Source organism: Periplaneta americana, chromosome 13 (genome assembly GCF_040183065.1).
Source record: "Periplaneta americana isolate PAMFEO1 chromosome 13, P.americana_PAMFEO1_priV1, whole genome shotgun sequence".
NCBI classification, from domain to species: Eukaryota; Metazoa; Arthropoda; class Insecta; order Blattodea; family Blattidae; genus Periplaneta; species Periplaneta americana.
The window spans coordinates 130,413,439-130,441,118 of record NC_091129.1 but is presented as its reverse complement, the minus strand read 5'-3'; the positions used below and the strand labels follow the sequence as shown (position 1 = coordinate 130,441,118).

The window sequence follows — 27,680 nt, the reverse complement described above, 5'->3', positions numbered from 1 at the left end:
TGAATAAACATTCCTTTGTTTCAAAGGAAAAAAGAAAGATTTTAATTAATTTTGATTTAGTGGAGATTGTCAAGATAATTTTAAGGTAAACTTGGTTTTTCAAATGGGAACCCAAGTTTATAAAATATTTTAAAAAATTGAAAAATATTAATACACGATAAGAATGTATCTATTTAAGGAAACTGACTTTGTGTTTACACTATATTCATGTTTATATTGAACATTCACAAAAGAAATCTGACCAAGATACAATCTTCCAGAGCATTACAGTTTTTTTAATTTTTATAAGTATTTAATAAAAATAAAGTTTTTATAAAAAAAAGGTTTCAGACAAAAGATATGTTTGCATAAAATCAGAATCTGACGAAAAAAATTTAGGTTTCCATTTAAGAAAAACTAGTTTCCATTTTTAAAAAAACTAAGTTGATCTTAAAATAACTTCGATAACTTCCATTAAATAAAAATAATACCATTATTTCTCCCCTTCAAACAAAGGAACGTTTATTCAAAATTATTCTCACAAACATGTTGTTTCCGAGGTAAGCGGGGGGGGGGGGGACAAAATCCATTACAAAAAATCATAAGTTTATGTATAGTGTTTGCTAAAATTTCCCAACTTTTTCTATTTTCATACAACCATAAATAAAAACATTAGATGAAATGAAGTTCTGTTATATTAATTTTGAGATTCTCTCTTATAGTAAGAAATGAGTGTAGAAAATAAGAATAGAATGAAATAGTTCAAGTTAATTTAGCATTGCATCACTTCACATGGACTGAACTTTCTGCCAGTCTATATTAGCTCAAGTGACATAACATGGTGGCAATGTTTAGAAGTAAAATCCCCAGCACATGTGATGGAGCAGAAATGTGAAGACTAGTTACAGATGTTACCTTAGTAATGTTGTCTATCCTAAAAATGGAGACAGCAATGACAGATTATTTATAAAAGGTGCAGCTTGATCTTCTTTCATTGCCAGTTGAGATGTTCAAAAATTCACTTTTCAAAGGCTGAATCTACTTTCTCTACAGGTGAACAAAACGTGTGAGGTATTAAAAACAGCTAAATGAGGCAGTCAGAAGGAGTTTGCCATTTCTGACCCCAAGAGGTAAAATACCCTTCTCACCTTTTTCTTATTCAACTGAAGACAGAGGAGATTGTAGAAACACATGAGTTTTTGCATATTTCACTAGCAATGAAGAAAGTTCCAACTACAGTTGTCTATGTTTAAGATCTGCTTCAAGAAAGATTTTCTGTAATAAATAAATTCCTTTGGTTACAACTATACAGTTTGAAGTTAAGTTGGTGTAAATAATTCCTTACTTACTTATGACTTTAGAGGTTCATTGCCGCCCTCACATAAGCCCACCATCGGTCCCTATCCTGAACAAGATTAATCCAGTCTCTACAATCATATCCTACCTCCCTCAAATCCATTTTAATATTATCCTCCCATCTAAGTCTCGGCCTCCCCAAAGGTCTTTTTCTCTCCGGCCTCCCAACTAACATTTTATTTGCATTTCTGGATTTGTCTATGCATGCTACATGCCCTGCCCATCTCAAATGTCTGGCTTTGATGTTCCTAATTATGTCAGGTGAAGAATACAATGCGTGCAGTTCTGTGTTGTGTAGCTTTCTCCATTCTCCTGAAACTTCATCCCTCTTAGTCCTAAATATTTTCCTAAGCACCTCATTCTCAAACACCCTTAACTTCTGTTCCTCTCTCAAAGTGAGAGTCCAAGTTTCACAACTATACAGAATACCCGGTAATATGTAAACAATTCCTACCTACTTAGAAGCGTTTCTTTATACTGAAACTTCTATAACAAGTTTGTGTAAGACAATATCTCAATGTGCGTTTTTCTTATAGAGAACATTCCAGTGAGATTATACGGTAATTTTTTTTTTTTTGGAGGGAATTACAATGTAAGCATCATTCCTAGTTTTCCTACACTGACCATAAATGCATCCGCTGAGTTAGCCCTGTGATAGCATGTCTGCCTCCAGACTAGCCGGCCCAGGTTCAATCTCCGGCGGGGTCAGAAATTTTCTATCTCGGAACTATAAGAGATGGCGGCGCACAACTTCTAATCATTAAATTGTGCAAACAATATGCCTGGGTTAAATCCCAAATCTCTCCGCAATGCACATGAAGAGAAGGCTTATGTCACTGTTGACAGTGATTCGTCTGTCAGACGGGGCCCCCCTTGGTGTTATTCAACAGGAGCAAGCTATGTGCCAGCATCACATCGGGTTTCCCCTTCTTCCTTCATCATCATCACTCATTCCATATACTACACTTACACGAACACTTACACATACACTCATCCTAGTAACACGATATAACTCCCAACAGATACACATCATTCAAATCAAGCTTTCAGGTATAACTCCCTGTACAGTTGATTTGAATAATTTCGAGGGAAAAATTGTTCCGGGGCCGGGTATCGAACCCGGGACCTTTGGTTAAACATACCAATGCTCTGCCAACTGAGCTACCCGGGAACTCTACCGGACACCGATCCAATTTTTCCCTCTATATCCACAGACCACAAAGTGGGCTGACAACCGTCAAGCAACCAACATTGAGTGCACACTACTCTGTGTGACTTAAATTGTGATTTTCTGTTAACGAACAGTGACGTGTATTATGCAAATCAAGCTTTCAGATATAACTCCCTGTAAAGTTGATTTGAATAATTTAGAGGGAAAAATTGTTCCGGGGCCAGGTATCGAACCCGGGACGTTTACAGGGAGTTATACCTGAAAGCTTGATTTGCATAATACACGTCACTACGTTAACAGAAAACCACAATTTAAGTCACACAGAGTTAGTGTGCACTCAATGTTGGTTGCTTGACGGTTGTCAGCCCACTTTGAGGTCTGTGGATATAGAGGGAAAAATTTGATCGGTGTCTGGTAGAGTTCCCGGGTAGCTCAGTTGGCAGAGCGTTGGTATGTTTAACCAAAGGTACCAGGTTCGATACCCAGCCCCGGAACAATTTTTCCCTCGAAATTATTCAGATACACATCATGTATAGCAAGGTCCGTCAAAGTGGTGTGCACCTAGAAAATGGGTCGCAGTCTTGCCATCTATCTGCTATATGCAGAATCCGAATCATGTAAAGTGAAGTGGGTAGGCATTAGATGGATGGATGGATGGATGGATGGATACATACATACATACATACATACGACCATGAATGCTATGATGTATGAAAAAGTCGTATCCAATTGCAGTGCTGGCAATATTTACCATGGATATCTTTTCATAGTCTACAGTAAACAAAGACGAGTTTTTCCTTGGACCAAAATCACAATGAAGGTTTATATAAATTAAGACGAGCATTTTACCTGGACCAAAAGGCCAACTGTGACAAGGTAAGAGTAAATTAAATGACGGGATTGTTAAGTGACAGGAGGAGATATTTTCCTCCATCAACAATGCTTGTAACTTTTCAAATGTTGGCAACATTACTTCTACGACTTCTGCTAGAGACCACTGTAGTAGAAATATGTCTCACACAGTCAATCACATCACTTTCAATGGATGCTCTTCCTAGTTTGCTAATAATTCTTCTATAAAAGAAAGTGCAGAATTTAGGATGGGCAGGTATGTCAGACACGTTCGTAGGAGGAAGATCTCCCTCTAGACAATCCAGGTAACCTCTACATTCACTCCATGCTTGGATATTGGCTTCCTTAATTGCGGTGTAAGGAAACGAAGTGTACTTTGTAAGATATAGCTCGATTTCATGTGCTCTAATAGGCTCCTCTGCCACAATATCAACTCTACTCTCTGTGTGATATTCTTTTGAAGAGTCCTATGTCCCTCGAAAATTTACGATGTAAACAATATTATGATGGCTTTCTTTATTTACTGCAAGATGTAAAAAAATAGTTTTAACAGTAAGACATCTTTTTATTATCATAACGAGAAATTATTTTCGTAATTATTAAGGCTGATTACTTCGTACCCCACAGATTACAAACAGCTCGAAGAATTGTAATTTTTTTTTCAGCATGATACTGTGTTTTGTAGATTTTATACAAGCCTGTATTTAAGAACATTTTCATTTCCTATATATATTGCACATATATTAAACATTCAAGGAGATTGTTGCTCGTAATGTAGAAAATGTTTCTGGGAGCAAAGGAAAACAATTTTGCAATGTCAATCTCGTTTTGCGCAAACTACAGGAGTTTTAAAAACAGTGGAACAATCACAGAAATTGGCACCACCATGTAGGGTAATGACTGCAGTCATTACCTGTATGGAATTTTCGTATGTCTACTGTGAAAGGCATCGACACCTCAGGCCTGCACTAGTGAAAAACACTTTACACTAGCTGTACCACTATTCATCTGCTCTTCATTACAACTTGTCCAAAAAATGGAACTGTCCATTCTTTTCACGGCGAGATGTCAGGATATCACAGCCATTTTCAGTCACTAACAACGTGTGTTCGAACTGTGCTGACAGCATGCCATCTACTGTCACAGCTGTCCATTTGTCTGGCCACATCTCATCTCGCCAACTACCTGCACAGTAGAAAATAAACTGTGTCATGTATATGGCACACACTTTTCCATTTTTATATATACCAACTGGATCCAAAACAGTTAATGATGAGGATGATGATGATGATGAGGAGGAGGAGGAGGAGGAGGATGAGGAGGAAATGCATGCACAGTAGGAAATTTATTTGCATTTTCATCCTGGCCAGATTAATAACATAGTTTAATAAAATAAACAAAGACTTAAATTCGATTTCACTATGGGCACACAAATTTAGATTAAGATTAAATTCAAAAATATTGCAAGCAATCGTAATGGAACATAATCGTCTATTTAGCACTCTTGATGGTAGTAATTCATTAATTCACGTTGAGGTATTCGGCTTGCTCATAGGTGCTCGAGGGACTATACCAGCTTTTTTTCAAAGAATTTCGACGGCAGTTTGCTCTGCCAACATCTCTGAGGGATGACATTGTGATAATTGTGTTAAAAAAATCCTGCCAAATCCTAATTAATCACATGTGCCACATTAATAGCAATTGTAATTTTTCACGCCCTTTTCTTTGTTTCCATTTTTTTAAATTTAATATCTACGTTTACATATGTATATTACTTTTTTTGAGAATATACTGAGTCCATAAGGGCTACCCTCAATGGGGGGCAGTTCAATATTATTATTACCACATATCAAATTAAATGGGATTATTGTTGAATACAGTGAAACGGTTAAACATCTTGTCATTTTTATGGATAGCGATCTAAATTGGAACACTCAGGTAACACACACTTTCAAAAAAATATTTTCTTTACTGCACTCCTCTTTTCATATGAAAGATTTTCTACCACTCAGTTTAAAAAATAATCTTATTCAGACGCTTGTAATACCCCATTTTAATTATTGTGATTCCTTGCTAACTAATGTAAGTTCACTTCTAGCTGAGAGACTACAACATGTTCATAATGTGTGCATACAATTCAACTTGCCATTTTCACTCTCAAAATCTGTGCATCAGTGGCTAACCATGACAATATCTTCGAAAAATATTGGAGTGCAAGAGGTCAAATGACTTTATTGTCAAATGCCTGGCATTAGAAAACAACAACAATTCATCTGCAATACTCGTAAATTTGACAATATAATACCTTCCATCCAATTACTTTCATGGATGCGTACGAAGGAATGAACAATACGTTCACTGTACATTACGTCATTTCTCTGTTTCCAGCATATACTGAATTCTTAATAACGCATCTCCCTCCTGGCAAAATATTTTTTCCAACAAACACCCTCTAGAAACATTTGAATGATATCCAACAAATTTTGCCTGATCTCTTTATCAAAGACAGGGTTCTTTTACGTGCCATAAATATACAACACAGCTTTGTTTTTCTCAGAGGAAGCCATGCTAAAGATTTTATCACCCATTAAGATCTACTGCCTTGAACCAGGTTTGAACCCGTGAAGTTTGGATCCAGTGACCAGCATGGTGACCATGAGACCACCAAGGACACCTCAAACTTCTAGAAGTTCAGTAAATTTCTTACTTAATTCATATCAGTAGAACAAACAAGATAAACACAGGTACCGTAAGTAGAAGAAAATTACAGAACTACAATGTACTAATTACTAATAATAGTTATCTAATCTACACAATGATAACCAGCAATGCTACATCACTAACAACTCAAGCACTTATAAACCATTTTTTCGTGACTAATGTACTAGTGCTACTTCATTTTACCGCACCAGTAAATGAATAAATGTCACAGCAGTAAAGATCATCACCAATATTTGGTTGACTAAAGAAAGTTATATCTCGCATCAGCGAAAAAAAAAAAAAATTGATTCAGCAAAACAATCATTGTGCTATATCGCTTACAAAGAATGGCTACCATTGCTCTTTGCATCTGTAAAATACCTACAATATGCTCACCTTGAGAAATCATGGGCTCTATAGTGAAGCAATGACCTGGTTTCATAACTCCCACTGCCTTGTTTTCTGGAACAAAAATAATGTGATTAAGTTTCGTGACATAGGAATTATAGTTTCTTTAGAATGAAAATATTTTCTCTGTGCTACGAATAAAGAATCCCTTACAATCAGATTTATATTAATACATCATTACTGTGTAGCTATTGATATGAACAAGAGTAGATTAGCCCCTTGCAGAAATCTTAACTTAAACAAGAAGGGAATTGGGAAAAATATATATATATTAAGTACAGCAATAGTAAAATGGTAACATTTGCTTTTAAAACATAATAGTCTGCACCTTTCTTGCTCTCCTTGAAAATGAGAACTTCGCCATCTTACGAAAAGCTGTTTTTACTGAGAGCTGCATGTTGTTTGTTATTGTAAACTCGAGTTCTTTACATACATATTTTAGTATACTCATAAAAGTAACTTATGAACCAGAATTTCATTCACACTAAGTAACATTAAGGAAGTTAACCAATCACACATCATGAGCTCTATAAGGTTAATAATGAAACTTGGTTCACCACTGGCAAATCATTCAAGCACTGGCTTTCCACACTGCACAATGAATTCAAATTGTACTGAAATCACATGTCATTTGTGGATAAAAACGTTCTTGTGGGCATCTTTACAACACAACATTGTCTTCTTCCAGTTTTAGATCATTAGGCATGTTCTTACTTACATCAAATGTGCTAAGGTTGACTGAATATCCAGCTTTCAACCAATGACGATCACTGGGAATTGTTATGAAGATGAGAATGCAATGAACATCAGAAATGTTATGTTTTATTTAACAACGCTCACAACTGCAGAGGTTATATCAGCGTCGCCGGATGTGCCGGAATTTTGTCCCGCAGGAGTTCTTTTACATGCCAGTAAATCTACTGACATGAGCCTGTCGCATTTAAGCACACTTAAATGCCATTGACCTGGCCCAGGATCGAACCCGCAACCTTGGGCATAGAAGGCCAGCACGAACATCAGAATGACGTTAATGCTTATAAATGGAGAAATGGGAGAATTCCGGGGGGGGGGGGGGGGAACTCTAACTGCGACCTTGTACATCACAAATGTCTAATGAATTTTTCAACAGTAATCTCTAGAGAAAATCAGAACTCAAGTGGAATTTGACTATTAGAATAAATTATATAAAGATTAGAATAAATAAAGTACTCTAATACAATAAAATATTAATTAACTTACTAAAATTCTATTTCACTAATGTCAGCTTCACCAAAACGTTTGAACGGAGTCACCATTTTCAGTTGATTGTCTATGCGGGAAACAAATGACGATCGCAAAGCATGTTTTACAGTACCATAAAGAAATTGCAGTTTGAAATCTTGGCGAACAAAGAAACAAATGCTAGGGAAGTGATAAAAACAAATGCTAGAGAAGTGATAAAATTGTAGTGATTAACAGCCATGATTGGATGAAACACGTCCTTTCGTACTGTTTTATTGGTCAAAAGTAGTATGACGTAGTAAAAATGTAATAGTCAAATTAAAAATCCCAGGCCTAACTGGGACTCGAATCCTCGATCCATAACAGGCTGATGGACTAGACCATGCAGCAACCATAGAGGTTATCAGTAGTGTATACCAATGACATACTGAACAGAACACCAATTGCAAATTCCATGACGAACTACTTGAAATGAGATGAACTGAGAAAAAAACATATATTTGTCTGAAGTTCGCAGACATTTTAAACATTGTTTTATTTATTATTATAACTTGATGAAGAGAAGTAACTTTCAGTTTGAATTGATAGTTACCATTTCTTTGTATTTTGACTCTAAAATAAAGCCGATCCAGAAAAGAATCACAGGACCTTTCAGCCTTAATCTGACATATTTGAACAATATAAGGGCCTGGGTTGGGACAAGTTACCTGGTTGAGGTTTCTTCTAAAGTTTTCCCTCAACCCATTAAGAACAAATACTGGGTAACTTTCGGCGCTGGACCTGGACTCATTTCGCTGGCATTACCACCTTCATCTCATTCAGATGCTACATAATTATAGCAGTTGATAACGCGTCATAAAAGAACCAATTAAAAAAAATACAATTTCTACTCCTTGTGAAACTCCCTGCATATGGTTAAATAAAAGAGGCAGACATCCCTTGAACCAAGTAATTCACAACACTGACACAAAAGGGAGAATTGTTACTTTCTTCCCTGTACTCTCAAAATCCGATGCACCTACTGGCATAGTGAGGAATGCTAGGTGCTGTGTGGAAAAGACGATGGATTCCGTGTCCACAGTAACTGCGCACAACAGAAAACCCATGGTTCTGTGCATGTTTCTGGATTACATTCCCAATCTCTCTGTACTTCTCTCCTGGGCGCACTGCAAGCAATAATAAACAAGAATTGGAAATATTCATTTAAAGATAAAAATCTTTACAAACAATAAACGACATTACCAAGATTATACAAACACAGAAGTTGTACGTCTATGTACATCATTATTTGGAAAACAAAATTTTCATTATGATCCAGCCAAAAGATCTACAGCAACAGTTGTGAGATTATGACATATTTTCTAGGTAAATATGATGTAATTGCAGAATATCATGACACATTGTTGGTCCATTGGTTTCTTTCAAACCCTCCACATATGGTCAAAATACAGTCGACTCCAAGCAAGAAAAGAACATGATCTCACACTTTTACTGGGATGCCAGATTCCAAATGGGCTAGAGGATCTCAAAGGAAGAACGGTGGTCATGATGGTGGTCGTGGCGGTGGCGGCGGCAGCAGCAGGAGTAGGAGTAATAGTAATAATAATAATAATAATAATAATAATAATAATAATAATAATAATAATAATAATAATAATAATAATAACAATAATAATAATAATAACAATAATAATAATAATAATAATAATAATAATAATAATAATAATAATAATAATAATAATAATAATAATAATAATAATAATAGTAAAAAAAGTGAACAGAAGTATTTGAAATGTGGATATGAAGAAGAATGGAATGTGTAAAGCAGACAAACAGAATAAGAAATGAAACTGTGTTGGAAAGAGTGGGTGAAGAAAGAATGATGCTGAAACAGATCAGGAAGAGTAAAAGAAATTGGTTGGGTCACTGGCTGAGAAGAAACTGCCTACTAAAGAATGCACTGGAAGGAATGGTAAACGGGAGAAGAGTTTGGGGCAGAAGAAGATATTAGATGATAGACATTAAGATATATGGATCATATGAAGAGACAGAGGAAGACAGAAAATAGAAAAGATTGGAGAAAGCTGGATTTGCAGTGAAAGACCTGCCCTTGGGCAGAACATTATGAATGAATGAATAATTGTGGAGCCAAGGCTGCCTGAATTTAGAAGATTTATTGCCAAAATATACAAGCAATAGACTGTATAACCATACAATTTAGTATGTGATGTCAAGAGCAACATTCTGTCCACCCATCCACAGCCATAGTTCGTTGCGTATCATGTTTAACTGACGTCATCTAAATTGACGTCACTTCCTGTTTCAACCGTCCAGAATGTTAGAGAAGGATCACAGAGTTTGTGACAATACTATATCCGGTAGCAGCAAATATATAAACTAAAGGCTGGTTCACAATAAACCGGGAACGAGAACCAGAATGAAAATGAGAAGCAGAGGACGTTAATATGAACATTTTTGATTCACAATAAACCGAGAACGTAGACGACTATGCATATCGATATGCATGTCAATAACGATATCTAAAGTCGATATTACGCATTCTGACGTTATTTGTGTATAATTGACCAATGGCGTTCTCTCATGAGTACAAGGCAGCCAACATAAACACAGGTTAAACAACTTCGAAATTTCAACTGAAACATTTCATTAGGTATGGTATACTATAAATATGCCCTTGCATCTTTATTATCACAACCTATTTTGAGTCTACCATAACGTAAAATAATTAGAGAAGAAATATTTTTAATAGAACAAAAATGAACACAACAGTAGTTATTGAATTGAAGCGTGAGTATGTAGAGTGTAATACAACCAATACAGTAATAAAATGATTCCCTTCCGATCGGTGTTCAAAGATACAGCTATTGAAAGCCACTTATTCTCCTTCATTTTCTCATCTTTATACAAGGCACACCGCTTATCGTAAAAGTGAGGATTTTCCTCAACACTCAATATTAGAATCTCATCAAATAAAACTTGCTCCATGATGCACAGCACAGAACAAAATAACGCATAGGTTATGTCATGGTCTTCTTGCTATAAAATATATGATGACAAAATAGCTTTTAGATGGCAATAGAATGAATCTAGTGGGCTGTGATCGGAAATGTGAACACCAAAGTTGAAACTTGGCCAACTCTCCGTTCCCGATCTCGGGCTCCGGAAAGCTTTTCGTTAATTGTGAATGCTCACATTTAAATGTAGGCTACACATTTTAACAATTTTACTGTTTTCGTTTTCGTTCCGATTCTCATTTCCCGTTTATTGTGAACCAGCCTTAACTGTACTAGTGCTGCCACATGCAACTAAATCACACACTATAACACATTACACCCAATAATAATAATAATAATAATAATAATAATAATAATAATAATAATAATAATAATAATAATACAATAGCCAACACCAGTATTATCCCATATTAACGATTAAACGTCTAAAAAAATTTTGGTCGAATTGTAAGTTTTACATTATTTCTTTATAACTTTATCTAAAGCACTGAACACTGAACACCAAAACTGGCACTTGTGAAAAAGATCAGTAAGCTGGGAAACTAGTTCTTACCTATATTAATGGCTTTGGTGAGACACTCTGAAGTAACCTGGACTAGCTTCTTTGCTTCTGGGCTCACACTTCCAAGAAGAAATGTCTCATTCAAGTCACCGTGAAAGCCTCGGTAATAAACAGTTACATCGACTGCAAGTAAAAATTAGTCATCAAATTTTACAAAACAAAGATTTCAACTAGAGTGAAGCAATACCATATTCAAATTTCTCAATAATGTTTGTAAGAAAGTATTCTGCATTAAAACAAACACCAGTATTTTACATTTCACTGAAGATCTCTTACTATTCTACAATTCTTAACAAAACATGGAAGTACGCTAATTTAATACCAATGAAAATTGTTAACAGTAATAAAAAATTCTAACGTGAAATTCATATATTACTTCCTCCTCCCCCCTTCCTTCTATTCTTTCCTTCCCTATCTTCCTACCTGAAAGTAACAGTTTGTACCATAGTGGAACGAAGATGTGAAAAGTGAGGATGTTCTCACTACATTATTCTTCAGACTCGAAGCTACTGTAATGTTAGGTATATAGTTAACCTTGTTGCTAAATTCCTTCTAGAAGCTTCACACAATTAACCCTGAGTGAGTGAAATTGTGCAATCATCTCAACATACCTATGACTATGTTGACAGTACCTTTCTACTAAATAGCTTACTACTACAATAGTGGAAAGTAATGATTAATAATATGCATGTGGTTAGCGACAGCGTCGCCAATGCCATCTAGCGACTCACTATGAGAACAAATACATAGGCTATATTTAAACTTAAAGAGAAAAATGTTAGTTTGGTATTTAAGAAACGTAATAACTAAAAAAAATCCAAAGCTCTTTCGTTTTGTTTTTGTAGCCTTGTCATCTATATGAATTGTAAAATAAAATCTGGATTTTAATAAGGAAAAGGGAGGAAGGAAAATTACTAGAAAAATAAATAATGATTATCTAGTCATTTAAAGAAACGATTTGTTTAATATATTAACTGTGTTCTACCTTCTTTCATTTTATATTTTTGTAGCCTTTGAAAGTCACAAATGAATTGTTTGCTTTTTTTACATGTGCGTTTTTAAGGACACTGAAATAGTCTCATACAAACATTACTAAGAACTTTCACATTTACAATGTGTTTTAGAAACCAATTAGTTATCTTATTTCTAAGTCCATGAAGACTTTCTCACAAAAATTTGTGAAAATCATTTTCAAATATTTCTGGCATCTCAGCACAATTTATTTCCATTTTTCACTTTACTTGTTCAAGATTCCTTTTCACTGCACATACAGTAAATTTGTAAAATTCAGTGCAACTTACATGGGCCATGTTATACTGAATGTCAACAATAGCTTTAATGAATGAGAGAGTTTATCTATTCCTCCCATCATTAGCTACAATACTCAAATCAATCATAACCTCATTATATGGTCCTTACAATTTCTTGTTTTTGGGAAACCTGACAATTATTTCCGTTCATTTCAATCTGGTAATTAAAACAGTCGTATATGGCACAAATAACACCTCTTCAGCCATTTCCTTAAATTACAGGACATAAGAAACAAAGAGAAAAACATTGTTTTTACCAAAGCATATCAACCGCCATGGACACTGCTGTTAGTTATTTTATCGAACCGCTAGGTAGCAGTCATGGAGTATGTCGCCAATTTTTATCGTCACTTTCCACTATTGTAGTAGTAAGCTATTTGTTTCTACCTCACACAAGTCTACAAAAAACAACCTACAGTACGTCTTAAGAGTGTAGTGTTTTATGAAGAGCGTTAATTCATACTTATCTACGTTTGACACCCAATAATAATATAATATAATAATATTGAAATCCTTAAACAAATCTCATTTGCAATCAATATTACACATTTTCCTAATATTATATATTTCAATACACTTTCTGCAGATTTTTGTGACATAAATATGGACATATTTTACATTTTGATTTTACATAAAAATCCTGGCCCTATTTAAGAAATATACCTGCTTGAAAAATGGTAACAGTCTTCTAAATTGACAAAGAAAGCATTATATTTGTTTGAAAACAGCAATTTCACTATCCACAACTGCGTATTCAATAAACATAACTCAACTTAATGCTCACACTATCTACTGAATGCAAAAGATGACTTTTTTTTTTTTTTTTTTTTTACACTGAACTATAGATTCAAAGTCAACCACTACTAAGGGCTAACATTCAAGTGCAATTATCTTCTACCTCTAGAGCAGTTTTCCGCAACCGGTGTGCTGTGGCACACTGGTATGCCTTACAAGGTGAAAGGTATGACGCGAAAATTAATTAAAATTAAAATGATGTGGTGACAAAACATGTCCAATCCCCAAATGTGTTGTGTATAGTGAAAAACTCGGTAATACTGCTTTGATTCCCAATAAATTGAAACGACATTTAAAAGCAGATAAAACACTGAAATTAAAACTTCTCAAAGTGCCTTTGGAAATATTTTGGTTGTCAATAAGGAGTGAATACCAGGCTATCTCCGAAATGGCGTTTAATATGTTATTGCCAATTTCAACTACTTATGTGTGAACTGGGCTTCTCGACGTTAACTGAAATTAAAACATCAAAGAGGGAGAGACTCAAATCCATCGATGAAATGAGGCTTGCACTGTTAACGATTCTGCTACGGATCAGCCTTCTGTGTGCAGCTAAGCAGGCTCAAGTATTACACTGAAGATATGAGCAGAATTATTTACTTCAATATTAGTAACAGAATCGTGTATTTTGTACAGTGAATTAAAGTTCATAAATTGTTAATAAATGCAAGAGTCGATTTGTTTTATAATAATGATAATAATAATAATAATAATAATAATAATAATAATAATAATAATAATAAATTTGATTACATTACGTAATTATATTAAAATAATCACATCATATGGTTTTGAGGTGATTAAAATTTTGGTGAGCCGTGTTGAGTCTAGGCCCATCTAGGATGTGCCATGGGTAGAAAAAGGTTGCAGAACACTGCTCTAGAGCACTCAGAGTCTGAGAACTGGTGAGGAACAGTAACAGAAATAAAATAAGCATAAATTCAGTGTCATACCATTACATATATCTCCATCTTTTAGTGGACGGAGATCAGGTATTCCATGACAGATAACCTCATTGACAGATGTGCAACATGACCGTGGGAATTCATAGTAGTTGAGAGGTGACGGGTAGCACTCTCTGTCAACACATGCCTCATGGACAACACGATCAATCTCATCTGCTGTTACTCCTACTGCCATTACACGAGCAGCCTCATCTAGAACTTCACGTCCCAGCTGCAAGCAAACAAACATACTGCATCAGAATGCAAAAAGGTACACAGGAAAAAGCCTCCAACACTGTAATCAAAAATACATCACATTACTAAATTTAACTAAACAGTGGCTCGGTTTCTTCAACCTTTGTTAAATTATAACAGTATGTTATTCCATTTTAACTGTAAACTTAACAACTGAAGCATTTCTTCAACTACTGTTAGTACTAACAGACTGTTAAAACCTATGTTAATTTAACTGCCCAATTTCATGCAGTTAAATCATTTAACTCTCTGTTAGCATAGAAGTATCCAATATGGCTGGTGCGTTAGATGCTGAACTTTTATATCTTGATTATTTAGAAAATAATATCCATCAAAATACATAAACAGAGAGGATGATTTCCGTGATTTGACAGAACAGAAGTCCATACAAAGGTATAGGCTATTTTCTGCCAAGCCTCACTTTTCGCTTTCAACTTAGATCCGTTTGTTTGTTTATTCTCATTAATTGGTTTATACTGCGAAATAATTTCCAGCAGAAGGCTTCTCTCGAAAGAAGAGAAATTTGTCCCACGATTTCTTTTTGTTCCAGTGTTTTCGAATTTCACAACAGCAATACCAATACGCTGCTCCACACTACTGTGATACAGACGACGGAAAGAAGCAGAAATGAAACCTGAGAGAACAGAAAGACTTCTATACTCTCTGAATCAAACAACGGAAACAAGCGAGAATCGCAATTGTCAGAGTTCAGGAAACAGAAAAAAATATTTGGTTATAGGTTACGGTTAAACTCTAGAATCTCTGGTCCTAACAGAGAGTTAACAAACAGTATGTTAAAATGTGAAATGTAAAGTTGAAGAAACGGAATATTTTTAACAGCAATTCATACTTTTAACTTACAGTTAATTAATGCTATGTTAGGTGCATTTTAACAAAGGTCAAAGAAACCGGGCCAGTGTGTTTCAGAAGTTATGGTCAAAAATTTAGGGATGAAAAGTACAAACAAAGAGAATTAAAAAGTTCCAGTAAACATGGATCCGCAAATTAACCATTTACGAGATATAGTTTGTTTAACGACGCTCGCAACTGCAGAGGTTATATCAGCATCCCGGTGTCTCGTAGGAGTTACTTTACATGCCAGTAAATCTACTGACATGAGCCTGTCGCATTTAAGCACACTTAAATGTCATCGACCTGGGCTGGGATCGAACCCGAAACCTCGAGCACAGTATATTCTGATAGTGTATTGTGTTATTTCATGTATTATTTATTATATTCTTATCTGTCTGGTCCAGTTTTTATCATGTTACTTTAAAAATTCACCATAGGCTTACTAACATTCGTCTTGTTGTTTGGGAAACCCTAGGACAGACAATCAGATAATCAGCCCAAGCAGATATGGTCCAATGCCTGAGTACAGCTTCAAACCACGAGTTCTGTGTTCTTTGAGACAGTCTCATTAAAATTAAATAAAATATGTACGTATTTTTTTTATCATTTTTACTATAAAAAAGATGAGATTATCAAGAAAACATATGTTTTCATCATCCCTGATATCGACTAAACAGTTTTCAACAAACCATCTCTTGGCCTACAGCTATTTTTTTCAGAACTATTAGACAGACTGACTCTTTATAAAGTATCTACATACAATTACACAAATAGATTTGTCAAGAAATTGTATATCTTCCAGGAAGACTAAAGGTACAGTCACACGTCGCTACTTTTGCTGCGCAACTTTTGTACTGCAGCTGCAAAAGTTGCATGTCGTGTTCACACGTAAGCCAAAAGTAGCTCGCTGCACGCTACTTTTTGTGCTGCGCAACCCGAGTGGAGCAAAAGTTGCAACTGGAGGTTGTGAGTCTGTTCACACACAAGGCGCTACTTTTGCAGCTGCAGTCATGCTGCAGGTTTCCATCTCCGTGTTGACTTCTCAATATACATTTTGTGGTTATGTTCGCATTATTAATAAACTCATGCGAAAGCTTACTTATCTATTATTTGCTTTTCTGTCCTAACTAGTATTCAGAAATTGGCATTATTTTTACTATAAAGCTTTTAAAAACGCCTATATACTTAAATGATAACCAACAGCATATTCACGTAATCAATGCTGGCAACCCTCCTGTTTGAAACTATGCTACAGAAAATCAAAAAAGTCAATTATATCGTCAGCAAATATGCTCAGACTGTGTTGTGCGTTTAATAACTGTTACAAATAATTTATTTTCATCACATCTAACATTAAAATACATCCTAACAATAAAAGTATCATTGGCACATTTGGGTGGCAACACTGGTCGCAACCGCAGGAAAAGTTTCAACAAAACCGATATCAAAAATGCTGCGGCTGCAACCCTGAGAACCCTGTTCACACGTCGCTACTTTTAAGCTGCGCGCAACATGGAAAAGTAGCGGGCAGCAGGTTCGGCAGCCGCTACTTTTTGGGTTGCACCGTTGTTCACAGTTGCAGTACGAGAGTTGCGCAATTTTTTGTACTGCATCACTGCAAAAGTAGCGACGTGTGACCGTACCTAAGTAACAGAAGCAATACATACCTTACATGCTACTCTCATGCCCTCCTCCTCTTCTTCAGATAAAGCTTTAATCTGTGCGCTACCCCGCACTGCCTGCTCTGACACAGGAATGCCTTCTGGGTGATCTGCATAGTCTGGTCGAGGTATATGTGGAGGTACAACTCTTCGGGGACCTTGTGGGTACGGCCGTAATTTGCCTACAAGAAGAGAAGCAACAGTTGTACCGCTGTAGAAACCAAACTCAGCATGCAGTCAGAAAACCAAGTAGATGCTCGTCTCCATTTCAAAAAAGAGAGGCACTTACATTTCAGAAAAAGAAAAAAGAAACATAGACACTACATATATATTATTGTTTGTTTGTTTAGTCAACTGTCCGAAGACAGGTTTCAACCTCACAAGTGATACCAACAAGGCACCACTTATGAGGTAACTAGCTAGGAGGTAATGGGTTAAGTTGGCCAGTAGATCTCTGCAGTCTCTTGAAAACGACTGACCAAACTCGCCGATCATTTCTTTGATGTGAAGAAGGGAGTCAGCAGATGATATGCTCGACCGCAAGCAGTCGAGAATTTATAACCGTCAGTTGGAATGTTTACTCAAGGTTCTTGCACTACAATTACATCACCTTTTAATGCCTGATACCCAAAACAGTCTATGTAAGAAGGTTACCATTTTGTTTTTATTTCAGATAGTACAAAAATTAGGAAATATTTGAACATTTAAACAAGGAAACATAATTTTTAAATAATACAATTCTTTAAATGAAATAACGCTTTATATTATCAATAAAAGTCCGCCGAGTTAGCTCTGTGGTAGCGTGTCTGCCTCCAGACTAGCCAGCCTGGGTTCGATTCCTGGCGGGGTTAGAAATTTTCTTGTAAAATTTCTACCTCAGGACTAGCAGAGATGGCAGTGCAGAATTTCTAATCACTAAATTGTGCACCAATATGACTGGGTTAAATCTCAAATCTCTCCACAATGCATATGAAGGGAAGACATATGTCACTGTTGATAGTGATTCGTTCATCGGATGGGGACGTTAAGCTTGGCAGCCCCGTTGGTGCTATTTGACAGGAGTAGGCTATGTGCCAGCACTGGGTTTCCCCTTCTCCCTTCCTCACCATCATCATCCTCACCTATTCCCTACACTACACTTACACAAACACCGAATCATGCAAGTGAAGTGGGTAGGTATTAGTTACACATATTATCAATAATGTTATTCAGCATTCACCTTGTCGAGCTCATTATATCAGTAACGAAAATGTTTAATGTAGCTTATGAAATATGTAATTGCATAAAATGAACAGAGATTTTGTGATGTGTGTCAAATTTCTTCAAAAGCAGACATAATCTATTTCAGTCACAGTATTTAATAAAAATAAACCAAATCTACATGTTGACTTTGCTTAACATTTTTACAATAGTGTATATTAAGAGATGCTTAATCACAGGCAATGGCTGATGATGGAGATACTTATGGTAATGTGTGTGCAGATTCTATTATTCCACATTCAATGACATGAGGCCGAGGAATGTAAAAAGATATCAATGATTCGAGTACGTTTTCTGTCTCCTGTGTTGTGTGGGGAGGTACCTAATGTATCTTATTGGTGATATCACCATCTTGTTATATTATCGTCATGTGACGTCATCATGGCTATGTAATGTGTTTCTTAAACCAGTATCGTAACATATACAATTCCCTTATTACTAATAATAATAATAATAATAATAATAATAATAACAACAATACCAATAATAATAACAATAACAACAACTTTATATGAGTGATCTTTTAAAGAAACCCCAGAAACACAAACAAAACAAACAAAAAAACATGCCATGGTTTAATTCCATCCAACATGAAGATAATATATTAAATTAAATTATTTCTTTAACTTTTACTAAACATGACATCTTACTCTAGCGTCTCCCTCCCCCACCCCCAAGATTAAAATACCGACTGCATAACTGGATACTACTACAGGTACATTATTTTTGCCGTAGTACCATTAAACAATATCATACTAACCTGTGAATCTATAGTGTGGCCAGGGATCATAATCGTCTTTCTCATCTTTTCCATCAACGCCTTCACCTTCTATAAAATAAACGCATAATTTAAAAAAAAAAAAAAAAAAAAAAGGACATATTTAATTTTAAAATACCTAAACATTAGTCATCATTATTGAAAAATAACAAATTATGCTCGCAATGCAAGATGCAACAGTGAATTAATTATTTGATCAGCCATTGAGCACAATTCACAGTTTATCAATCAATCTTCTTAATGTATCCAGCTGTTTGCTGACAACATAAAGTCCACTATAGTCCACAGAAGTCTATTCAGTTGTTTTATTCACAGTTTATGAATTATAGTGATTTAATTCGTATTGTCACTTCACTGAGCAAAGAAGCAACTTTCATTTCTACATAACTGAGTTCATGATAATTGATAAACTCAATGCAAACGTGGTGGTCAAAAGAAGAAATACCTAGTGTAGTCCATTTAACTTATTGCTAAAATTACAAGCATGTAATAGGCTAATTTAAACTTTGTTGCAAATGTTAAATCTTCAGTCACATTACCATGTCTTCTCATCTAACACTGAAACAATCAATGAAAGAACAACTTGATACTTTTTTTTAATAATTTTCTCACTGAATGGAACAGTATAATTCCTTTACAAAGTAAAGAAAAAACTCAAACATTAGCGATAGAGAAATACATAACGATCTTATCTCTATCATCATTTATTCATAATATTTTGCTGGAGGGTAGGTCCTTCATTGCAAATTCAATATTATCCAATCTTCCCTCTATTCCACCTTCCTCTTCATCTCTGCATACAACAAATATGAAAATTCTAAACTACGTCTAGAATTTAATTTTGATTGCTCCTGAAACTCAGTGGAGTTTTAGCTGATGGGTCAAGTAAACCCGAATCCAACTTAAAAGATAAAATATAAGTTTTCTTTCCATTCTTAAACATAAAAATTTTCTTAAAAGAAGCAAATGGAAACGAAAGCTAAGCACCATTGAATTTTTATACCTTATTATGGGCCTAACATGTTATTAAAATTATTCTGTTTTAACACATTGGCCAATTTTCAATATCGCTTCACACAACACAAGGTTAGTGGGTTAGTTGAGGGGATTATTTAAGTGATATGAGGCAGAGGAATTGTGTAGTGTGGGGGGGATACCGAAATTTCTCCTAACTTATTTAAGTAGTCAGAGTGCAAGTCAATGTTAAGTTTGAGCCGAGTCTGCAAAACAAATTTTCCTATAGAACCGTCAATGCTGAAAACATTACACTCAAACTCTGCTGAAATGTGAGATTTCAATCATCATTAGATCTAAACTATTAACATACCAAGAAGAACTTTACATTTATTATCTATGAGACTAATTTAATAAGTAAAATCACATAGTAAATTAAAGAACAAAGTCCAAAGGGCATAAGATTACAGAATATGACTGACGAGTAATTCAAATGAGGGTTAAACGAGAGCTGAGGTAGTTCCCTTCCCAATTCGCTTATGCACCTTCAAGTGTCTTACCTCACCAACATAATTTTGGTGACATTACGAAAGTTTCACGCTAGTGTACACTCATACTATGCCTGACATATTGTGACAGATTAGGTTAGTTTAGGCTTTTGTTACGTTTTGTATATACGAATCTCTGCAGGACTTTCAAAGCCTGGCATTTTAGTTTAGTGATGTCAGTACTGGCTAGCATAAAACGAAGTTACAATATAGAAAGTTTATGTATTTCATTATTATTTGTTGTGCTTCTCTGTATTCCAATGGTTATTGAATTAATACAAGTTTTGCATTCTTCACATTACATCGTATCGTGTTTCATAGCCCTACGTTTCTTTCCTTCAATAGAAACCATAACGTTTGCACTTCCATTACCACGCACCTCTCATTTCACACGTAATTTACTACATTTCCGAACAATTTCCTTTTCTTGAAATAATTTCCTACAAAACCCTTCTAATATTGTTACTGTTATGTTTAATAATTTCACTTAGCCACGGCTGAATAAATATTTAGAAACATATGTCGTACATGAATTAGTTTTAGAATTACACTCACAGTAATAGGTACATTGTGAAATAACACGAGGCTTACGTGCAACATTCAGATACTATATAAACCTATACACATTAATACTGAATATAATGTGCTCTTCCAATGAAGTTATGCTGAAAAAGATGTGTAATAAATATAAAGCTAAATAAAATGTGAATACAAGTCAATATAACTGTGTTACGCCAGAAATAGTCCATACGCTACTGTTTTTCTATGGAATGCTGTCTAATTAACAAATCGTCAGAATGATTAAACACTTTATTTGACAATACAACATATAAGGGCTGGCTTATTACTTACTTGCTATTTTGTGTAAAACTTTATGTGACTTCCAGTTTCCTTTAAAGCAGTCCTGAAAATCAGTACCACATACATTAGAAAAATAAAAGGATAAACTCCAGAGCACGGACTGCACCCTTTCCCTCTTACTTCAAAATTCCAACCTTGTGCACACAAAATAAATTATTGGCACTGAAAAGTGCCTTTTCGTAAATATAATGATGCGCATTCGACAAACGCAGACAAATCTGCTCTTTTTAGTATTTTAAGACATAATTTGGTAGGTGCAAAATAAAACCTATCACAATACAAGACAGTAAAACCGCGATATGGAAATTTTCTGTTATTTAAATGATAAACAATGCATTACATGTTATTTCATACGACATGGTCCACACGTACAGTAAACAATCTGTATCGCACTCATAACCCTATTCAATTACATCTCAGACATTTTTAAAGCGTTTATAAAATGTTATACACCACGTCAACATATTTCAATTTACGCATATTACCTGAGAGCAGAAGTAAGAACCCTGAATTCCCAACTTTATACACGTTGGACATTGTAACTTTGCAGCAGAATTACAACCAGGAGTTTCACAAACTCTACTTTCAGTCTCGACCGCTGCCATTTTGGTACGACCGGAAATACTCGGCTACTACTGAAGCATTTTTCGTTACTTATAATTTTTGAATTAGGAAGTCCGATTTTGAATCAATAGTTGCCTATAAAACTATGTTAAAACGAACAATGCACAAGAAACTCGTTATAATTAGTAAAGCATTAATAAGACTTTTTTCCAACCCACTTTCCCCCACTACGTTCCATCCCTGATCAGGGGTTCCAATATACTGAAATTGGCATTGGTAATCAGTAATATTCCTTCATGTAATTTGATCACTGTAATCTTTTACTTGAAAATTAACCACTTATGTACAAAAGAATAAAATTAATACAATATTATTTTTCTTCGCACACTTTAATACACATCACAATTTCAAGAAAATACATTAAACTATTTACACTTACAGTAGGTATATGAAAACTTTGGGTAATTGATATTATTAAAGCCCCCTTTTAAATATTGGAAAAGTAATTTTTCGGTCTTGATGTAGACCGATAGGCTAAATCCACGAAGTAGATGATTATCATGAATAAAATTGTTAATGCATTAATGAGATTAGCTACATTAATAGCTTTCATAGGCGGAGTTATACTGACCCCCCCCCCAAACTTCTCAACTTTTTTTTTTCTATTAACGTTAGAAGATACTGAATTCAAAAGATCTTTTTTTGCTTTTATGATTAAGTTTCTGTGCTTAAAATGATGAATTAACGTCTTCAGCTCATTTGTGTAGACTATAATATTTATTTTAAATTTCTGAATGTATAAGAAAGAATTCCTATACCTCGTTTGAGGAATGGAAGCACTGTACTTTTTTTTTTTTTTTTTTTTTGTAAGAGCCTGTATTCATGTGTTAGAAGTCGTATCAATGTTTTGCATAGAATAAAATTTATCAGAAATCGTTTTTAAAGAAACTTTTGTTATGTAATATTTTTCACAAAAATCAATAATAAGCGAGATATTTCGATTTAATTCAGACCCCCCTTATAACCTCCCTCCTAAATGAAGTGTTTTGAATGCCATGTAGCCTAAAATCTGAGTTAGAACAAACTTAATTTATATTACAATTTTCATATAAATCAGTTCAGTCATTATCACGTGAAAAGGTAACGAGCTTCCAGACATACAGACAGATAGACATACAAAAATTTCAAAAATGTTATTTTTGGTCTCAGGATAGTTAATTATATATGTTGACACCAATTATTTTTGAAAAAGCGAAAATTACCAGAAAAATTTTGTTACAGATGTATTATTAGTATTAGATTCCACAGATCTTACACTACCACGTCAGCTGTGAGATATGAAACAAGTAAAGAATTATACAAAAATATGGTACATAATTATTGGCTACTAAGTAGAATAATTTAAATTGCAAGCATGAACAGTTCATCAGTTGAGTAGAAAATAATAAAAATTGAATAAATTTTGTTATAAGTTTTTTTCTTGACCCTTTAAAATGTTTAGATAATTAGTGCATTGCAGGCTAATACATTCTTTACATAACAGCTGAGACTAACAGAGGGTAGATGGAGATAAAATGTGTATCTTACTTACTTACAAATGGCTTTTAGAGAACCTGGAGGTTCATTGCCGCCCCCACAATAAGCTCACCATTGATCCCTAGCCTGAAGAGATTAATCCAGTCTTTACCATCATATCCCATCTCCCTCAAATCCATTTTAATATTATCCTCCCATCTATGTCTTGGCCTCCTCTAAGATCTTTTCCCGCTCAGATCTTCCAACTAACACTCTATATGCACTCCTGGATTCACCCATACATCTACATGCTCTGCCCATCTCGATGTCTGGATTTAATGTTCCTAATTATGTTAGGTGAAGAATACAATGTGTATGCAGTTCTGCATTGTGTAACTTTCTCCATTCTCCTGTAACTTCGTCCCTCTTAGCCCCAAATATTTTCCTAGCACCTTATTCTTGAACAGCCTTAACCTCAGTTTCTTTCTCAAAGTAAGAGTCCAAATTTCACAACCATACAGAACGACCGATAATATAACTGTTTTACAAATTTTTTCAGTTTTTTCGAGAGTAGACTGGATGACAAAAACTTCTCAGCTGAATAATAACAGGCATTTCCCTTATTTATTCTGCATTTAATTTCCTCTCGAGTGTCATTTATATTTGTTACTGTTGCTTTAAGGTACATGGATTTTTTATCTTTTCAAAGGATAAAATTCCAATTTTTATATTTCCATTTCGTACTATGTTCTGGTAACGAGACATAATCATATATTTTGTTTTTTCGGAGTTTACTTTCAAACCTTATCTTCTTGCTTACTTTACATAAAATTCCCGTGTTTCCCCTAACAGTTTGTGGTTTTTCTAATATATTCAAGTTCATCCGCATTGACAAGCAGCTGATGTAACTCATTGAATTCCAAACCCTCTTGGTTTATCTGGAGTTTACTAATGGCATATTCTAGAGCAAAGTTAAAAAGTAATGATGGTGCATCTCCTTGCTTTAGCCCGCAGTGAATAGGAAAAGCATCAGACAGAAACTGGCCTATACGGACTCTGCTGTACGTTTCCCTGAGACACACTGTATTAAATAAAACTATGAATGCAATCCAATAAGATTAACTTTTGCTTTATTGACTGAACACAAAACTAATTGCTAATACTGTATAACAAGCAATGTTAATCCTGTAACAATGAGGTTATTCACCTGGGATCTCTAATGATCAACGAGAAGTAGAAAAAATTGTACATATAAGCCCTGATCACATATGTAACATTACTACCAGACCCAAAATGTACCTAATGTGATCTACAAGAAGAGATGAACAGGACTGCCTACTTCACTGTCCAATCTTAACCAAAGAGAAAGAGTGTGACCAATACTGGGAGGCGAGGAACTTAATGAGACAATGAAGGAAATTTTCTTCTCCTTTTGCAGTCATGTCTTTCTTTGTTTGGGTCAAAGATGTAAATCTCAGTACCAGTCATTGGAAAATAAATATTTTTTAAAATTCTAATGTATAGACATTTATTACACAAACTATATTTTTAACAATATAAGAGTTTATCCTGGGACAATTTCAGGCATCATTGAATTATCCTATTCGGGGGAATATTTTTCATACTATTGCTCAGTTGAAAACTGCAGGTTTCTTCAGAAGTTGATAGAGAACAGACTATAAGGTAAACTTTTGCTGCTGCTGATACTACTGCATTAATTACTGTATTTCACCGCATAATTGTCGCATTTTAATGCATTCCCCCCTCCCCCGCTCCGAGTGAAAATATATATGGTGTGACCAACCATTATGTGAAGGACAAATTAAAATGGTAACAATTGGTTGCATCAACTTTCAGAGATCAGCTTCCATGTAACGGGGGAGTAGGCGAGTAAGAAGGGTCAAGTTGTGTGATTCATAGTTGAAGAGGAAGGAGAGGGATGCTGGCATCATAAAGTGAATATCTTAAAATAAAATTTACTGTGGTGTTATTGAATTACATATACTACCTAGTACATCTGATACACTGAAGTCAATATTATCTGACTAATGAATTAGTCCGCAGAAAAATGATTGGTTTAGACCTAAAAAAAAAAGTATTTAAACACTCGTAAATAGCAACCACTCCAACAAATGAATACCCCCCTGGAATAAGGGTATATGGTACATTGTTTCCCTATGTACGTAGATCCTTATTCCGAGGGGGTGGTTATTCAATTTTACTGAACTGAAGGCATGAACGACTACTGGCCTGGTCACAACATCTCGCACCTCCACTCACTTTCGCCAGCAGTGACTACTGTCTGTCACACATTCGACCTTGAGCATAACAGCACAGTCTACTATATACAGTCGCGAAGCTTGAGGTGTTTTTTTGCAAATCTCATGATAAAGCGCTCCAAGCGGTTAGCAACTAGAAACAATAGACTGTCCATGGTCGACTTTGGACTGTGTCGTATTTCTATCGAGTGCTAGCTCGTTGCGTATTTCACATTGATGCTTGTGAAATGTTCGTTATTGGTTATAATGAAAATGTTAATGGCTAAAATATAATAATTGGAATAATAATATGGGACAAGGAGGAGAGTTTGTAGTGCTATAAATTGTAGCAATAGTAAGAGAAAGAGGCCACATTTATCCTTTTTCCGATTTCCGAAAGATTCAGAAAGGTTCCTGTGTTTCCACAAGAATGCTGTGCAGAAACAAAACTGTTAATTTGAAGTTCTTTGTGACTATTAGAATACATATCCTTAAATTTCACAATGAAATGTTTCAATCTAACCGAAAGGACATTAAATACCGATTAAAGTTATGTCACTTAGGCTGCTAAATTTCCAGAGAAATAAAGGTTAGGTCTACTTTTTTTTCAGAGGATATATTTTTAATTGTAGCTATTAATTTTGTTATTATTTTTATGTGTTATTTCACTAAAGACGTAGAAAAATTTAAGTTTGGTTTAATGAAATTTATTGATCACGTTTTATTTTCAATTCCGGTGGGATTATTGCTTAGGCCTACTTTTTCTTCAAAGGATATGTTTTTAATTATAGCTGTTAATTTTGTTGTTATTTTATTTGTTGCTTTACTAGAGGCGTAGAAAAAGTCTGTTACAATAAAATTTATTGATCACGTTTTATTTCCAATTCTGGTGTGATTATTATTGCTTAACCTCATCCCACTTTGTTAACTACGTAAGCCTACACTACAAGTACCGGTACACGTAAGTTACTCCATTAATTCATATTTCCATTATTATTGTTGTAAAGAGAAATGCAAATTAATATTTATTGGTTTCATAGTTAATTATCACTATAATCTTGAATGAGTGAAGCTATTATAGTAAATTTCAGTTCGTTTTGCACAAACAAAAATTATATTAACTTATTTCTTGCAGGTATCTTCGAGTTTATGGTGGAATTTAATATACTTCATTAAAATAATAAAATTAACTTTATGCATTTAATATTTCAGTAATGGAAGGAAGGTGTTAATTTTTCCAAAAGAACACGACAACGAAAGTGTAACATATTTTGTCGGCTGCTAGGAGAGAGATCTGCGATGATGAGGCGATAGTAGCAATCCTAGTGGTGGGCAACTACCCATGTTTGCATTTTTACTACATATTGAGCTTCGCAACTGTATATAGTAGACTGTGATAACAGTATTTTATGTTCCAGTGGCGGAACGTTATTTTTAAACAATTCTTGGTCGTGATAAACAAATAGCCTCACTAAGGCAATTTTCATTAAAGCTTTCAGCTTCTTCTGGCATTTTAAAGAATTGCACGAATTTCTAGTATCTTTTATCCATGACTGGTATCTTAACTGGTTTTTCTTTCACTGCAATTAAAATTTTCTAAATCACTCTTTCCATGCTAACCAACACATTAGCAACAATAAAATTCATACATACTCATTTATTTGTAATTTCTTCACGAACAGCACATTACAAAGGTGTTTAATTTAAAATTAAATTTAGATACCAGTAATGAATAAAATATTGTATAGCACGACAGTAAACATATTTCTTTCATGTGCTCATGGACATTACCACTCTTGGCTTCATAATGGATGCTACACTTTTCACTCGCATATAAAATC

The 27,680-nt window shown here is 34.7% G+C and overlaps 1 protein-coding gene across 1 annotated transcript; it reads right to left on the bottom strand.

Annotated features, from left to right (window-relative positions):
• Positions 1 to 3,859: 3,859 nt before the first annotated feature.
• LOC138712440 (methionine aminopeptidase 1) lies at positions 3,860 to 22,146 on the bottom strand. The gene is made up of 9 exons (XM_069844261.1): positions 21,988 to 22,146; positions 21,494 to 21,545; positions 19,122 to 19,190; positions 17,108 to 17,283; positions 14,343 to 14,565; positions 11,276 to 11,407; positions 8,710 to 8,853; positions 6,455 to 6,520; positions 3,860 to 4,543 (listed from the first exon to the last, which is right to left on the bottom strand). Exons 1-9 carry the CDS (start codon positions 22,105 to 22,107, stop codon positions 4,377 to 4,379), a joined length of 1,149 nt encoding a protein of 382 aa, XP_069700362.1. The 5' UTR covers positions 22,108 to 22,146; the 3' UTR covers positions 3,860 to 4,376.
• Between the last annotated feature and the right edge of the window lie 5,534 nt (positions 22,147 to 27,680).

Bases quoted from the DNA above. Each gene is read 5' to 3' on its own strand.
- LOC138712440 (XM_069844261.1), bottom strand. From the start codon at position 22,107: ATGGCAGCGGTCGAGACTGAAAGTAGAGTTTGTGAAACTCCTGGTTGT. The intron at 14,566-17,107 runs GTATGTATTGCT...GTTTGCTTGCAG, and splicing joins GCATGAGAGTAGCATGTAAG to CTGGGACGTGAAGTTCTAGA. The intron at 4,544-6,454 runs GTGAGCATATTG...TCTACTGTGCAG, and splicing joins AGAGCCCATGATTTCTCAAG to GTAGTTGGCGAGATGAGATG.